The following is a 16798-nucleotide window of genomic DNA, read 5'->3' as shown; positions in this document are numbered from 1 at the left end:
CACTACCAACATGAGTTGCCATACATGCAGATTTCCCTGGACATTTAAGCAATTTTCGCAGGGACACAATTTCCGATGGCCGAATCCCAGCTATGTCCCGTATAGCAACCCTAATTTATATTGTGTGTGAGGATTTTTTCTTCTTAATTTTTCTTCTTTCTTCTTCTTTTCTTATTTATTATTCTGAGATGTTGTTTACATAATGGTATCTGGAGTAATCTTTGTAACTTAAAGACAATGCAGAATGAATTTTGCCAATTGAAAAGAGAAAAGATGCAACTCCAGCCTATAATATTAAGATGTTTCCTTTACCACCAAGCTAGACTAAGGAGGTTGGACTTGGTGTAAAATATGGTTGTGTGGTTCTTCTCCTTTAATTCTTGCCATCTTGTCCCTTTACAGAAACAGGACCAGGATGATGCCGACGATGAGCTGGAAATCGCTATTGACAACACAGCTTTCATGGATGAATTCTTTGCAGAGGTAGGGAGAGTCTGGAAGAGAGACCTGAAATTAAAACTAAGTCCGAGAATCAGGGCACATGGATTGGCTGGGTTATCAGAAGGTTTGGTTTATTTGTTTCCCTTGTGACAAGTACTCACTTTCTCAGGAAGCGGGTACAGGCAGAAGCTAGAATATACTTTGCATGCATAATGGTGTTCTGAAAGTGCCAAGTGAAGTTTTCTCCTTATCATTATTTGACTTTCCTGTCTCATATTCAACAGTGCTTAGCCATGCTGTCTCCTCTGGAACCTTAACAGTTTGCATTTCCTCCATGTGGAGTAGTAGTCAAGTGACATACAATTACATAGATAGGAAAGTACCATACATTGACAGCATCCAAAGCTGTGATGGCTGCAGCTGTTCCTAAATATGATTGTATGACCTGGGGAGGGAGACAGCTAAAGTGAGGTATGCATAAATGAGCTTGGTGCTGACTCTGTAGGGATTAGGCTCTTGATTTCCCCACACCTACCCTCCCAGTGGTGTCAGTGTAGTGGTAAGGTTCCTCTTCATTTTGTTTCCATAACTTTGCAGATTGAAGAAACCCGGCAGAATATTGACAAAATTTCCGAAAATGTAGAAGAGGCAAAAAAGCTGTATAGCATCATCCTGTCAGCCCCAATCCCTGAACCAAGTGAGTAAGACACAAACCCCCTTGAGAGAAATTTTTGGCAATGATTCTTATGGACTTTCCTCTACTCTGAGAACACAGAACCAAACCTGCTAAACCTTTCTTGTCTCCCTGCCTCTTGATATACTGTGTAAGAGAGTGAGGGGCTAAAACTTGGAAGTAAACAGCCTGAAGAGTCTTCCTCTGCTCTCCTCTCAGGTTTCAGAAGGCTATGGACAAAGTTCCCTCTTGTGCAGGCCCTCCTCCAGTTTAATTTCCCACAATACCCCAAAGTGATACTATGATAGGGGCATTGTGAGAAATTAAATGGCCACCTCCCATTAATGCCACCAGGTAAATGTTGGGAGCCAAATTGTTGGTGGTCCCTGCAGTCCCAGCAGCTCTCAAGCGCCGGGTGCTGATGCCAAATTGTCTCTTTCCCCTGCTCTCTCGTGACTTCAAAACTGGATTCTTCCCAAGAGGATACTTGCTGCTGTTCTCATGCTACTCAGCATTGATGTCTATTCTTGTGTTCTGCAGAGACTAAGGATGACCTGGAGCAGCTCACAGCAGATATCAAGAAAATGGCTAACAGTGTCCGAAACAAACTTAAGAGTAAGTAACATGTCCCTCGGGCAGACCAGTCTTGGAAGTTCTGATTTATATTGCTCAGCTCTCATTTAGGGAATGCCTAAAGCAGGGGTGGGCAACTGAATCTGGCTCCCCAGGTCACCTTCTACTCATCAGCAGTTCAGTACAGAGCAGATGAGAGGAGAAAGGGCTTTGTTGTGCAAAGTGTGCAGTTGCAACTCTGATCTCTGCAAAGACATCAAGCAGAAGAGAAAATGTCTCAGAAGAGACGTAGACTTACGTTCCTTGAAAATATGCAAGAAGTCAGTCAAGAATTCTGCAATTGCGTGCATGCAGATTTTGGAATGCAATTGCCTTTTGAAATTTGAGGTCTTGAATTGCTGTAAGTTAGGGGCTTCTTCTTCTTCTTCTTTTTAAATGATATTTATTAAAAGTTTAAAAATTGCAGAAAAAAGAAGAAAAGAAAACAACAACAAAATTAACAAAGCATACATTACAATACAAAAAAAATACAATACAATACAACAATAACAATAAAAAAGGGAAAAAAAACACACAACCAATATTCCATATCTTAATCTTCCAATTACTTGTTTCATCGACCTCCTCACACCTCCCTTTTTGTATTCTAGTTTAATTATTTGTTTCAGCAAATTCTTTCCATCTTTCTCAATTTTTATTGGGTAATTTATCTTAACAGTCTAACCTATTAATTAACTCAACAAATCCTTTCCATTTTTCACTATATTCTGTCATTCAGTTTGCCTTAATTTATTTTAACCTTATCTTACCATAAAATACCTTAAAGCTTAAAACTTAATACTTATTTATACATAACTCCTTATATCATTTCTACTAAAGCCAAATAGTTTCATTCCAACATTTTTCCTGATACTCATTAATTTTACACTAATTCCCAAAGTAAAGATTTTAAAAACTTTCTTCCAATCTTCATCCAGCGTCTCTTTTTCCTGGTCTCGGGTTATGTCAGTCCTTACTGTCCAGTCCTTCTAGTCCATCAACCTGGTAATCTTGTGTCCGAGGCTCTTAAGTCTCTTCCATGTCCCTTCTGCAGATCTTCTTCTTGTTTATACCTGCACTTGACCTTGTCTTTTGTTGATCTTTTTTTAATTTCTTTCCTTTCTCATTGAGGAGTAGGTCTCGGGGAAACTCCAACCCCAAAAAATCCCCATCTCCCCTCAGCAGATCAGCCCATTCCCCACAGTCCCATTCCCCACATTCAGCAATGTAATCCGGAAAGTATTTAAAAGCATGTTTCAAAGTCCCTCCAAAATTAAGAGCCCCCACAACTCCAGACCCCCCCTGGCCCACTCCAAATTCAATCTTCAAGAACAGTGGCTTATGCTCCTGGAGGGCCTCAGGTCTCTCCATTTGTGTTACTTGAGGTTCAACAACAACCTCCTCCATTGTCTTCTGCATTTGCGCTTGCCCCATCAAAACAGGCTCCTGGGTTGATTCCTGAATAGTTAGGGGCTTCAACCTAGCTGTGTTTTGATGTCATTTGCATTCCTCCATGGGGATTAATGCCTTTTTTTTTTTTTTTTTTTTTTGCTTTTTGCTTTTTGCTTTTTGAACAGTTAGGACAAAGAAATGTATTGGAGAGAGTTTTAGTGTTGTTGTTTTTTATAACCTTTGTTTAAAAAAAATCAGTGGAGAAAATGGAAGTTTAAGTAGAATGGGTGTGGGAGTCTGTGTGAGAGAGACATTTTGTGTGGGTCTGGCCTTGCCCACTTTGGAGTTTGCTCCACCCACTACTGGAAAAAGATTCCCACCTAGCATAAAGTGTAAGCAATATACTAGCGTCTCTCTCTTCTGTTGCTGCATGCTGAGCACCCTGGCCCAGTCTTCTTGTTGCCCCCCTCTGCATGTTCCTCTCTCATCACCAAAGTAATTAAATTATGCAGACTCTTAAGAAAAGGACTTGTTCCTACAAACTATGGCAATATGCTAGCACATACACTAATGTAGAAGGAGGGAGGGAGAATGGTCAGAGGCACCAGCTTCTCCAGAGGAACGGGAGCGGGTGACATGATGTTGTACAACATCCACTGAAAATGCCTTGGCCCCTAGTAGTTGGCACCTATGAGAAGTGGTATAGGCATTTGCCTAGGTAAAGGGACTAAGGCTTCTTCACTGTGCAGGAAGAACCAGAGCATCTTTCCATCAACTCCTTTCCCTGCATTCACAGGTATGGAGAGGAATATTGAACAGGATGAGGTTCGATCCTCAGCTGACCTGCGGATACGGAAGTCCCAGGTAAGCAGAGCTCTGTGGCAATTCCATACTGTTGGATGCCTTTGCCCGCTGCTAGCCAGTGGTCAGAAAAGAAGAGAGAAAACTTTTCTGAAAGCAACAAGAGGCTAACTGCTGCGGGGGGGTGGGGAAAGCGGGGAATAATCTGGAACTCAAATCCTCTTGGGAGCCACATTCTCAGGGCTCCATCTGAATCCCAGTTGTGTGGGAACTAGCTGTAGTTCTTGCCAAGCCCAATTTAAAATACTGGTTCTACCCAGTAAAGCCTTACACAACTCAGGGCCCTAATATCTCACACACCGCCTTTCCCCGTGCAAACTTACCTGGACCCTAAGATCAGCATCTGAGGCCCTTCTCTCCATTTCCCCCGAAGAGACATTTTCATATATTTGGTGCCAGGCAAAGGTGTTTTTATTCTAGCAGGCAGTTGGACTCTAATAACATTGTGCTTTGGGATATTTTGTTTCTTTCTGTGTTTATCCAAGAGCAAGTGAGGCTACTTTTGTATTTCAGGGAGGATTTTTTTTATTAACATTATTAAGCTGTTGTATTGCTTTTAAATGATGTATTTATGAGCCATGAGATATTGTTGTAAGTCATTTCAGCACTGTTTTTGTAATGAAGCAATGACTAAATTAATAATGATGAGAGTTTTTTTCACATGCTCAGAGGGATTGCTTGCTTTTCATGGTGGAACAAAACTGGTTCCAAGTTGAACCCTCTAGCTCAAATTAGGCCCTGATAGCTAGCTTTAAAAAAAGGAGAGAGTGAGAAAGAAGCTGGTGGTTTCTGATCCATAGCTTGGAAGGGTGAGGAATGAACTCTGCATCTTTTGCAGTTCGTTTCACACAAGCTGCCTAACTGTAATTTTTAAATATTTAAAATGCTTTTGCTTATGCAAATGATTTTCAGTTTCTTAAAGATAACACTTAAACACACACACATTTAAAAACCTGAGGGTATTAAGTCTCTTTTTAATGCAGACTCAAACACTTATGGGTTTTCCAAAAAAACAAAAATCTTTCAGTTTCCAGCTTCCAAAAAATAACGTCAGTAGATAATTGGCAGATCAGCCAGGATCCCTTGACTTATCACTTCTTCCTATCTCCAGCATTCAGTCCTTTCCCGAAAATTTGTTGATGTGATGACAAAGTACAACGAAGCACAGGTCGACTTCCGGGAACGGAGCAAAGGAAGGATTCAGCGACAGCTTGAGATCAGTATGTATGCTTTATGCCTTGGCCTTTACCTTTGGGTAGAGCATGATCCTGAATGCTAGAGCTGGGTTCTTCTGCCCAAAAGCATTTGCACCCCTTCCTGCCCTGGTAGTATTTGTAGCTCCCAAGGAAGTGTCTGTTCCTGTTGCAGTACCTGAAGCTCTTGTTCTTTCCCTGTTTCTTTCCCTGGGATGCAGCCGGGAAGAATACAACAGATGAGGAGCTGGAGGAAATGTTAGAGAGTGGGAATCCATCAATATTCACATCTGGGGTGAGTGTGTGTGAAGACAGTATGTGTGAAGGTGACTGCTAGGCAGCTTAAGGTTGAGAAGGGGAGACGAATGCCAGAGAATACCTGTGGCTTGTAGGAGCACCAAGTCTTGTTGGTTGGAGTTGCAAGATGGCTGAGTTTGGGCATGTTGTGAAATGGAAGAGTATATGCAGTGAGAAGAACTGGGATAGATTGAAGGGGAGCATATGAAAACTGCAGTGCAGAACTTTTGGAAGCAATGTTCTGCAGAGCATGGTCACTATGGTATATTTGCAAATGACAAATCTTGAACCTTTCCTAGATTATGGATTCCCAGATCTCAAAGCAAGCACTGAGTGAGATTGAGGGACGGCATAAGGACATTTTGCGGCTTGAAAGCAGCATCAAGGAACTTCACGACATGTTTGTGGACATTGCCATGCTAGTGGAAAATCAGGTAACTGAGCTATGGGGCAGGGGGTGGAAAGAGAAATGGATCACCAAATGGAGACCTTGATAAAAAGCAAAGGTGGCAATGAAAAGCAGAGAGCCCAGAGCTGGTTATCTGTTTAACCATGGGAAATGAGGTTGACAACCTGTAAAGGCAGCTTCCTGAGGGGCATCAAGTTGCCCAATGAGTAAAAGGAAATTTGGACTAGATGGACCTTTGGTCTGATCCAACAGCATGCTGCTTTTGTCCATATAGTCAGACAGAGTGCAGATGTTTATGGCATGGGAAACAAGAGAAAATGGGGGTTGAGCAGAGAGATGGGGTTGCAGAGGGGATGCTAGAGGGAAGAGAAATAAGTTAACAGGGAGCCTTTGCAAAAATGCTTTCCAACCAGTTAATGTAACAGCGCTTCTGAGTTAACAAGCATGCGCCCCAACATAATTTGCAGCCCTTGTCTAGGAGCTGACAGAGTAATGTCTCCATGTGGCTGACTGAACCTAAATAATGGTAGGCTAGGGTAGCCAGATGAAGTCCATTATTAAGGTAATTTGGATACTGTACTAGATCTGAGAGTAACTTCATTTGCTAATAGAGTCCTGTCTGACTAGTCTGGAGCGTGGCTTGCTACCTGTTACATTCCTGGGGATAGAGCCCTGTCTCCTGGACTTAAGAGGCTGTGTCACCATCTTCTCAACTAGTCACTATTCCACTATGCTATCCAAAAACTAAAGAAGGTGTTTTCACAACTGTGCTTATTAACACCTATCAGTTATGAGGCAGAAATAGTCTGCTTAGAGATTAGCATGGAAGCCTGAATACTACTAAGGCCCCATTTCTTGTTTTCTGCTCACAATGCAATGCGGAGGAAATGACGGTCAGGTCAAACTACGGTGAGTGTTTTGTTTTCAGAATTTTAAAAGTGTTTGGGTGGGAGGAGGGAGGGAATATGGGCAAGTAGATGGTCGATGGATACCATATCCCTGGAAGAGTCATTCATTCAGAGGGAGGGTAACAGCTGTGAGGCAAACTCCTGGCTTGCATGAGGAAAGGGCAAGCATTCAAGAGAGGAGAGGAATTACATGGCAGGAAATCCATGTTGGGGCGGGGGGATGATAAGCTGAAACTTGCATAGAATTAGGTGGGGGAAACTGTGGGTATTAGCCATGGCAGTAGGCATTTTGCAGCATGATAACATCATTTCTCTTTGCTTTTCTACCCCCTTCCCTTAAACTTTCCCACAGGGAGAAATTGTAGATAACATAGAACTCAACCTGAGGCACACCTTAGATCACGTAGAGAAAGCTCGCGAGGAGACCAAAAAGGCCCTGAAATATAAGAGTAAGGCACGCAAGGTGAGCCTCTCCCGTGGACTACCAGCTCTGCGCTGCCGGACGCCTTGCTGGCTGACACTTTCTGTTTCTGCCTCTCTGTTTCGCTTTCGGCTTTCCTCTTCCTCTGCAAGGGAGGCATGATTGACCGCATAGAGAACAACATGGACCAATCAGTAGGCTTTGTGGAACGGGCTGTGGCTGACACCAAAAAGGCCGTAAAGTATCAGAGTGAAGCGCGAAGGGTGAGGAAGAAGTGTATGTAGTCCACCCCTCCCTTCCCTCCTCGTAGACCAAGTATGGGGAACCCTTTCCATTCCGGGGGCATGCCACTCATGCAAAAGTCAAAGGTTTCTACACACACACACACACACACACACACACACCCCTCCATCTCCCACCGAGGCAAGCGAGATGAATTATTGCCGTCCAAGGATTCTTTCCAGCCAGATGACAAAAGCACTCAGAAGGGGCTGGAGGAGAGGGGCGTGGCCTGGGAAGAAAGGGTGTGGCCAGGGAAGGGGCATGACCTGCTGGAGAGAATCCCAAGGGTCACATAGAGAGTCTTTGAGGGGGTCCGAGGTTCCCACCCTTGTTTTTAGATTATTGTCCATATGCCCTTTGAGTTCTACTGCTGAACTCTTATCCTGCAACCAGAGCACCTCTTGCCCTTCTCTTCCTCATCTACCCAAACCCCTGTTCTGTCTTATTAGATGAAGACTCATGTCCCCACCCCCTATCCTGTCTACTTGCAGTTCCTCCACCTTCCCTGCAGCCTGTTCAAAAATTCATCCCTCTATGCAATGAACTATATGATATGAACAGCTAGCAATGTTTTGTTCAGCATTGTTTTGCTCTCCCAGTAGTGCTTAGACTATATCTCCTCCCCCTCCCGAATAAGGAAGGTCTCTTCTTTCACAGCTCCTAAACTCTCTCAACAGGGTCTCAAGAACTTGAGGGCTGAACTTTCTTTAGTTTGCTTGTCATCAACTCTGCAGTCTTCTGCTTTGGGCTGTCCTTCCATTCTTTTATCGCTTTTCTGTGCTACATTCTGTGCATGCTTACCTGGAATAAATCCTACAGAATTCTTTGGGACTTGACATCTGAATAAATGCATAGAACTGGATTCTTAAGTCTCATTTAAGGGTTTTGTGCCAAACTTTAAAAAAGAACAAGGAACTTCTGTCCTTGCTTTACAAAGAGCGGAATTATTGGATGCTTGATCTTTCTTACTTTATTTTTAATGTTTGAGGCAAAATATAAGCATGACAATCATGGTCAAATCAGGCATAATATTTGCCACATGCCTAATATTAGTCCTCACAGGCAGGATTTTTTTATTTTATCTTTTGAGGGGGGAGCTGTGTCAAGACCATGGCACGAGTGTGTGTATTTTTAAAGTATTTGCCCCCAATGCAAATACAAATATGAGGGTCATGCCTCATATTTGCAATAGGAAAAAAATCCCCGTTGGGGACAATGTGTGCTTTCCATCCATTGTGAATGGGGGTGGTGTCAAATCAGGACTGCATCAGAGCAAAGGATTAGAGCCTTCCTCTAGCCATGGTCCTGGTCCAGCTCAGCCCCCTTGCCCTGCCCCATTATTGCCACAACCCATTTTAAGTCAAAGTCATTGGATGCAAACTTATTTAAACAGTGTACCTAATGGGGTATTCACACATGCACATCCATCGTTCCATAAGGTATTGTGTGATGACTTGCACCTGCATGTTTGAATTGCTTCCACTTGAGTACTATCTGGCAGTACAAATGCTTTGTTGTGTTTGTGTCTTTGACTGGTTCACACTTACAAGCCATCACTTGCTGTAGCATTCCTTTGAGTGATGACTGTGCAAGTGTCCATTTGTCTTAAATGGTATCGATCTAAGTGCTTTAGCTTAACCCGAAGCTTCCTTCTAGGTGTGTGCACAGCATTTCCCCCGTTGTTATTATGTAATTACTTATAATGACTTAATCTACCTTTTCTTTTACCCTTCTAGAAAACAATAATTATCATTGTGATAGTGGTTTCCTTGCTGGGAATTTTAGCTCTCATTATTGGACTTTCAGTAGGGCTCAAAACATGAAGGGCTGCTGGCTCTGAACTGTAAGTAGCTTGTGGAAGCAGAAGGATTACTTCAACCTCTCTTGCCATCTCCTCTGCTGCTTGGCTTTCGGATGGGCTTCTGAATCTCTCCTCCTCTCTCTGTGTGAATATTCTTCCTACAATGTGCAGGGTAGGTTAGAGGGCAGCTAGAGCTCTGTATTAAGCCTCTCAACCTTTGTGACCTGGGGGTGCAAGGAGTGATTCTACAGAAATTGGGCTGTACTGCAAAAATCTATTCCATCTTTTTTGGTTGAGCACATAGGGTATAAGGGAAGGACATAGACAAAGTGTCAGGGTATTGGTGATTTGGGGCTTGTGAGAAGCGATAGGATCATATAGAATAACTTGACTTGAACAATAGGGAAGCTTTTGCCAGGCTTAGTTTTATTCCTGTGTTTTCAGTCTATAAAGCTGATATAGACAATCAGCAACTACGAGGACTAGCAAAATTATATAATAAACTAGGATTCTAAAGATGTCACCAGATTCTAAAAATTTGAGGCATAATAGTAGTAATAGAGCTTCATGTAGTTCTCTGCAGGTATGTTTATTTGGGTCTCTGTTTTCTGTGCTGTAAATTTCACCAGTACATTTGAGCTCATTTCTTGAGTGTGCGGTTCTCAGCTCCTAGCGTTTGGGATGTGGTGGGAGTGTCTGATCAGCCTGAGAGAGGCTGAGGTCTGCTAGATGCACAAGGTATGGTTTCTGAAGTTTCTTACCCCTTCAGAGAAGTGACAGCTCTGCGGCTGAAGCAATGATCTTCCCCACCGCTGATGGTTTCCATATTAGCTCTTCTTCCTCAAATGAGCACTTATTTTGTTTCTCAGTGCTTGCGGATCACTAGAACATGCACCTGCCGTTCTGTGCATATGGTATACAAGCCCATTCTGTGTTGGCCAAGGAGTTGCCTGGTCCTCTTAACATCATTTCTCAGATCTGATGGTGTTTCAAGGCTGTATTGTACAGTTGAGGATGCATAAGTACAACATCTGAGGGTATCCTTAGTTGATCTTTGAGACTTGTCTTTGACCCCAAAGTTCCTAGACAGCAGCTCAAGGACAGCTGTTTCTCCCACAGCCCCCATATGTGTGTGTGTTTTGCTCCTGCTCCCTGCTCTGGTCCTCACTCAGATTGTGAACCTTTGCTGTTCCTCAAACTCCATGGTTTTCTTTCCACCCTCTCAATCTTTTATGTACAGCTGAGCTCACAGGCCAATGGGTAGAGGGTTATTGAGAGAGATGCTTCTATTTCCCCTAAGAACTCTAGAGAGCTGGCAGGGAGGGGGGTATATTTATTTCCTTTCCCGATGATTCTGTAGAGGAGGGATGGAGAACCTGTGATCTTCCAAGTGTTGAACTCAGTGCCCATCAGCTCCAGCCTGCGGAGCCACTGGGGATGATGGGAATTATATGACAATTGAAGGGCCACAGGTTCCCCACTCCTGCTATTAGAGGTTTGATGAACCCCTCTGGCGATAGGGAGTTGGTTGTTCATCCCTACATGAGAATAACTTTCCCTCCCATTTTGTTCCTTTCCTTTCCTCCAGACACTCCCAAGCTCTTCCTGGTTTGATAGCAAGACTCCCCCTCCTGATCCTCACCACCATGATGTGACCTTCCCCTGCCCACCCTCCTGCCTTTGGCCTCTTGGATTTAGTATGAATGGCTTCCTGCAGGATGAGTTCACTTGCATCAGTGCTTCCTGTGAGAGCTACATTCTGTTCCAGTTCCTTCCTCGGATAAAGCTCTGCAGCCAGAAGAGTCTGATGTACCTTGCTGAATCCAGGATGTACAGCAATCTCATGGCACTCCAGAGAGAACCTCCCAACATATCTACTCCTTACCCTTCCTTCCCTTCCTTCCCACAACACCTGCTGCCTCCAGGTCAAGCATTTCCTATGTTTAATCCCTCATCCTTCAAGAATATTCTCTAGTACAGTGGAATGAACCTTGAACAGAATTTTGGACACACCTTTGCCTACCTCAGTGCCTTCATTCTTTTCAGCTGTGCCTTTTTCTTTTCTTTTAACAATGGAGATGTCTTTACTAGAGATGTCAGACATTACATTGCTAGTCAAAATTGCCCAGGTTAAGGGCCAAGACTTCAACTGGATCTGCTACCTAACTGCTGACCACCATCCCATTGTATACTGAGGCTAGCATTCTGCTTTTTTTTTTTTTAATCTAGAGCAGATTTTGCGACTCATAAATATTTTGCAGGACACAAATCTTAGCCTATTGTATATCACAGTATATATTGCCCTGCTATCCCCAAAGAGCGCTTGACTTCTTAATAGTGGCACAGTTTGCAGTCAATCAAGGCAATCTTGGAAGAGGGATAGTGGGTTAGGACCACAGGCATAAATGCAGCCATCGAGGCATGAAAACAGCTGGATAATCGAGCCAGTTTCCCTAAATTAGGCTGTGACAACTGCATGCTACATAGGTGGGATATAGCCGCTAGTACTCAGGCCCTCCAAATCTGAGCTGCTTGTGTACTAATTTCTTGGCTCAAAGCAGCCAGCATTGCAGTAGAGGTGGGATGTTTTGGGTACTTAGAACTGGTCTGTGTTTGAACAGAAAGATGTCCTCAGATGCCTATGGAGGAAAGCACTCCTTGGGAATATGTGTGGTCTACAAAACGGGTAGCCAACCTTATTTGTTTGGAATGCATTCAGATTTCTGAAAGGAGCAGAATGCAATTCCTTCCTGCTTTAAAATATTTGTTTTCCTTGGGCTAGTGTATGCTGAAGGCATGGTTGTGTGTGCCCTCTCTCCCCCAGTCCTGTGTGTGCATGTTTGTCTGATGACATACTAATTGGGAAGAAATGAAAGGCTTTGTTTGCTTGGAAGTGTTTTTCTACTGAGGGTTTCTACCTTGTTTGAATGGTCACATTGCCTCCATTAAATTGCTGTTCATCACTCAGCCAGTTTGGTTTGCACAGCCGGGAAAAGCTAGTGTGGAGAAAGGCAGTGAGTTGGTTCATAAGACATACAGATAAGTCATGTGTTTTCATGATAATATAACTTCTGCCAGGGAAGACTTTACTTTCCCATTTAAAAGACCTCAAGCTTGTATATTTATGTGTTTTTTTCTCAAGGGTGGTCCTAGCAGTTGTTACGCTTTTGTGTTTTTTTTTTAAAGTAAAATCCCCCTCAAATCTTGCTGCTTCCAAACATGAGTTTTAGGGTTTTTGTCTGAGAAACCCTTTGCTATTATTTTTCCTATTCAAAAGTTATTCAGCTGCCTCACTGCTTCATTTTCAGTCATATCTGTGTCCTCCTCCTGCGGGTGTCACTCGCAGAAGCAAAGGGATGTGACTGTGAATTAGGCACAGAGAAATTAATTTGGCTAGGAAAGCATCGCGATCTAGCCTGGCAAAAATGCACAGAAGGCTGATTCAGGCTAGCCATGGTATGGGAGCAAGTCTCAGGCCCTTCTCTGAGAAGCAAGTGCCTATGCTTCAGTTCCTTTCACCTTCAGCACCAATAAGTTCACTGCACGGAAGCCTACCTCACAGACTAAATGAACCACATTCCCTTTTTCAAAGGTGGGGAATCGTCCTGGAACTAAGGGTTGGTAGAGAGACATTAATACAGCAAGAAAGCTTTAGGTCCTGGCAGTTACGTTTCTGTTGAAATTTAAGGGGCAGATGCACACAAGTGTTCTATATTTATACGAATTCTTCACCGGAAAGCCTGCTGTAGCTGTTATCTCCCATGGGAAAGAAAGCCCCTTTGACTGGAATTGCTTCCTGGGGGAGATGACAATCTCCTGGACACTAGGAAAATCTGGCCGGTTACCCATTGTTCCACCATTCAATTCCACCCAGTATCTAGCCTGTCTAGTGCTGATGTTGCAGTAACAATACAAACACTTTCCTGCCAACTGGCAGTGACCTCTTTGAGTGCACAGATGGAGCGAAGAGGAAAGTCTTTCTAGAGATGTCCTTTCCTTTAGGCCTTGATGTCTGTACATTGTTAAGTGGTGCTTAAAAAGTTGGTGGACTGATCATCCGTGAGAGCCATCTGCAAAGCGGGGAAGACGTGAGTTTCAAAATACTGTGCTGCCTATGGACAGCAGAGATGATAGGAATTTGGTTTTGTCAATGCTTTTTTTAATGAGCATTTTTTGTTTTTAATAAATGAGTTTGATGTTCAAATAATCTGTAAACTCTGTGCTTGTGTATTGAACTTCTGGACAGGGTATAGCCATACAAGCCATTATTATTGTTTTGAGGGGTGGTGTGTACTTTCTTGGTCTTGTGTGGCTTTTGCCCATATCCAAATATGCTTCAGCAACACACCTTGCAGTGTGTGGGTCTCGGGTAAGAAGGTTTGCTATTCTTAACACAGAAGAATTGAGGAACTGCCTCTTAAATACACCTGGAACATAAAGTGGCTGGATTCCACCTCCGCTCCCCATTGTCATTATGCCAAATCTTTCAGGTAAGATGATTCTGTCCTGTCAACCATCCTCAATCCTTGGTCCCCAGATGGTCTAGGACTCCCATTATCTCTGACCAATTGGCCATATTGGCTAGGGATGATGGGGGCTATAGTCCAATGACATCTGGGAACCCAAGGATGAGGGAGGCTGCCGTTAAGAGTGTCAGTACCCATATGCTTTCCATCTAAACTACTTAAGGGTTGTACAGGCCCCCAAAATGGAGTGGAGTGCTTCCGTATTATGTAAAAATACAGTTGGTATATAAAAAGATAATGGAACAGTCTCAGTGCTATCTGCATCTGTGAAAGAACAGCCCTGTCCATAATACCCTCCTTAACTCTGGTGTGTCCCTAGTTTCCCTTCTTCCTTAATTCTATCCTCCACTTGTTACCCACAAAACACAAGCCCTCTCCTCTGTCCCCTTGTTCTTGCTACCATCCCCCTACCAGTGAGATGTCTGGGTATATTGCTATTCATGTTTCCTCTTGCTGAGCAGAAGAAGATCATGATCATGATATGCTGCATCATTCTTGCCATCATCCTGGCCTCTACTGTCGGCAGCTTCTTTACCTGAGCGTCCCTATCCTGTCCCTCACCACTTGTCTAAGGTGAGTTGCATGCAGAAGCGTGATCCAGAGGTTTGTTTAATCAAGGTAATGCTCATTTTTATGGACATTGCAGTCTACTCTTATTTTCCAAACTGCCTTATAGTTCTACCCATTGCTATGGTGCAGAATACCTTAGGAGAAAATACCCCCCTCCAAAAAAAAAAAAACTTTTTAAAAAAAGGTAGAGCCATCAACCTGGAGATAAGTCTGTGCAGTCCAACTGGGTGAGTAGAGTAGAATATCAGAATTCACAAATGCATATGTACTGAAAGGCTCAAAATCAGAGCGTTCGGAGCATCCTGCTTATGAAAGGAGGGCGCTAACTTCCTGTGCATTTCCAGGGTAGTATGATCTCACAATTTTTGCTGGTTGTTACGCTACAATACTACTTGTCATCTGTTTCCTTTTACTTTCAACCATCTCAGCTCCTTGCTTTTTCCTTTCTTCCAGGATGGATTTGCAAGATGGCTTCCCCACTCCACACACGCTTCCCCGGTCCTACAATTTCCAGTGCTTCCTCTCTTTATGGAGATGTCACAGCCAACCATTTACCCTTCAAAATCTTTTGCTGGATTTCAGGAGATTAAAGAAAGGGCAGGAGGAGCTAGAGCAGGACCCAAGTGTTAGTACACCAGCATAAAGCCAAGTAAGACAGCGAGGGGGAACAGTACGAGCACAGGGGCCTTCTGGCTACAACCAAGCTTGTTGGTTGCTCTTGATACTTAACCAGCTCTATAATTGGAACTTTACTCCCTTTTATACTTGCTGCTCCTGCCTAGATTTCTCCAGCGAAACCAAGTACTTTTGTTATTTTACACATGTATGAATCTCCTCTTACATGCATCTCAAGGTGATTTATATACCATTGAAAACATACTAGGGGAAAACCCCTAACGGCTCATGTTATTTATGGAAGAAAATCCAAAGGTTTACCTCCCTTTATGACAATCCACATTAGGCAAGCAGCTGCCTGTGGGTTTCAGACCTGTGATTTTTTTGTTTGTTTGCTTTCTTCTGCTTATGCTTTGTTGAAAGGGATACAACTTCTTACAGTAGCCTCAAAAGGTGTGTGATTGAACATCTGGAAGATGGCATGGACTGAGCCAGATTGTTTCCTCGCCTGCTGAATAATGTTGCTTACGCAGACTCCTGCCATCCTTGTGGTCCTAGTCCCAGTCTGTTTATTCTGTTGTATGAATGGGAATTCTTGAGGCGCAATCTGCAAACGCCCCTAGGGGAGCCACACACCCCTTGTAAATCACTGTGTTCTGTCCGATTTGACACTGGTTGTATTAACATGTATACATATATAGAACTATCCCACAATTTCTCACGTACTTGAAGAAAGGTTGTCATTTATTTAAACAACTTAAGCTGTATTTACTCAACTATATGTTGTTTCCTCCCTTCCGTCACCTCTCTGGTAGGGGGCATGTAGCTGGAACACTTTTAATTCCTTTAATCCTGGCCAATGGTGTAGCTCCTTCTCCAGCTGGGGCAACTCCTCAGGTTATCCCCCCCCCCCTTAAATGATAAACCAGTCACTAGGAAGAAGGGAGATATATGCAACTGCCTGACGACCCATCCTTTGAATTATAAAAATTAGAAGTCCCGTGCACAAGAGGGGCCACTGGATGCTTTGGACTTGGAAGGGGAAATGCTTATTCAGTTTTACATAACCGTGACTTATGAAAGCTACTCTCTTACTGTTCAAAAGGTGTGGATGTTCAGAAATCCTCTGGAATAAAGAGTTTTGTTTGATCTGCTTATGTGTGACTAAATGAACTAAAACTACAAAACCAACCTATTTTCCTAGTATAGGGAAGGGGACCGGGTGGTTCTCCAGATGTTGCTGGCCTGTAACTCCCATCATCCCTGAGCACTGCCCAGGCTGGCTGGGGCTGATGGGAGCTGGTGTCCAAACAATATCCGGAGGGGAGGGGCTCCTCACCCTAGTCTACTGCAAGGACTCCCAAGAGTTGACAGCTAAGAGGTCTGAGGGCTTTTGCCTGGTTCACTTCAAAAGTACAGAAGCAGCTCTTTTTTGGACCCCTAAAATCTTACTACCACTCCATTTAGACTTACAAGAATAGGCACAGGCCCAAGCTATTACCCTACACAGCTGATCAAGCTGCACTGGCAACATGCCAGAATTCAGCACCAACGTATATAAAAATTAAGCCACCTCAGGACTACGTATGCCTCGTCTCACAATCACTTTGAAATGTTCCGGTTTTAAAATGAGCTATACAAAAGGTTAGAAGTTGCAAACTATAGGCTTTAGACATTAAAACTTTTAAACTTGGCTTTGAATATACTTTTATCAATTATCACTCTTCCAAATTCTATGTGCGTTGCAAACCAACAAGTCCTCCTCAAAGGCCCTGCATCTGTGTGGGAGTAATGAAA

General features: G+C 43.4%; 1 protein-coding gene across 4 annotated transcripts in view; it reads left to right on the top strand.

The window, feature by feature from the left end:
* STX3 (syntaxin 3) overlaps window positions 1-16155 on the top strand; it is a 41387-nt gene extending 25232 nt beyond the window's left edge. For 2 of the 4 annotated variants that reach the window (XM_081879824.1, XM_081879825.1), the window contains exons 2-9: window positions 403-483; window positions 1039-1138; window positions 1655-1729; window positions 3915-3982; window positions 5091-5199; window positions 5394-5467; window positions 5769-5903; window positions 10879-16155. In XM_081879824.1, coding sequence (XP_081735950.1) covers window positions 403-483; window positions 1039-1138; window positions 1655-1729; window positions 3915-3982; window positions 5091-5199; window positions 5394-5467; window positions 5769-5903; window positions 10879-11265 — 1029 coding nt within the window. In that variant the 3' untranslated portion in view covers window positions 11266-16155. Of the gene's footprint in view, window positions 1-402; window positions 484-1038; window positions 1139-1654; window positions 1730-3914; window positions 3983-5090; window positions 5200-5393; window positions 5468-5768; window positions 5904-7138; window positions 7250-7359; window positions 7471-9225; window positions 9333-10878 lie in introns of all 4 variants that reach the window. The other 2 variants (XM_081879827.1, XM_081879826.1) reach the window with 2 other exon arrangements.
* The last annotated feature ends 643 nt before the right edge of the window (window positions 16156-16798 follow it).

Source organism: Podarcis erhardii, assembly GCF_964252035.2.
Source record: "Podarcis erhardii genome assembly, chromosome: 1".
Lineage (NCBI taxonomy): Eukaryota > Metazoa > Chordata > Lepidosauria > Squamata > Lacertidae > Podarcis > Podarcis erhardii.
The sequence above is the reverse complement of the archived record's forward strand: the minus strand, read 5'-3'. Positions and strand labels throughout refer to the sequence as shown.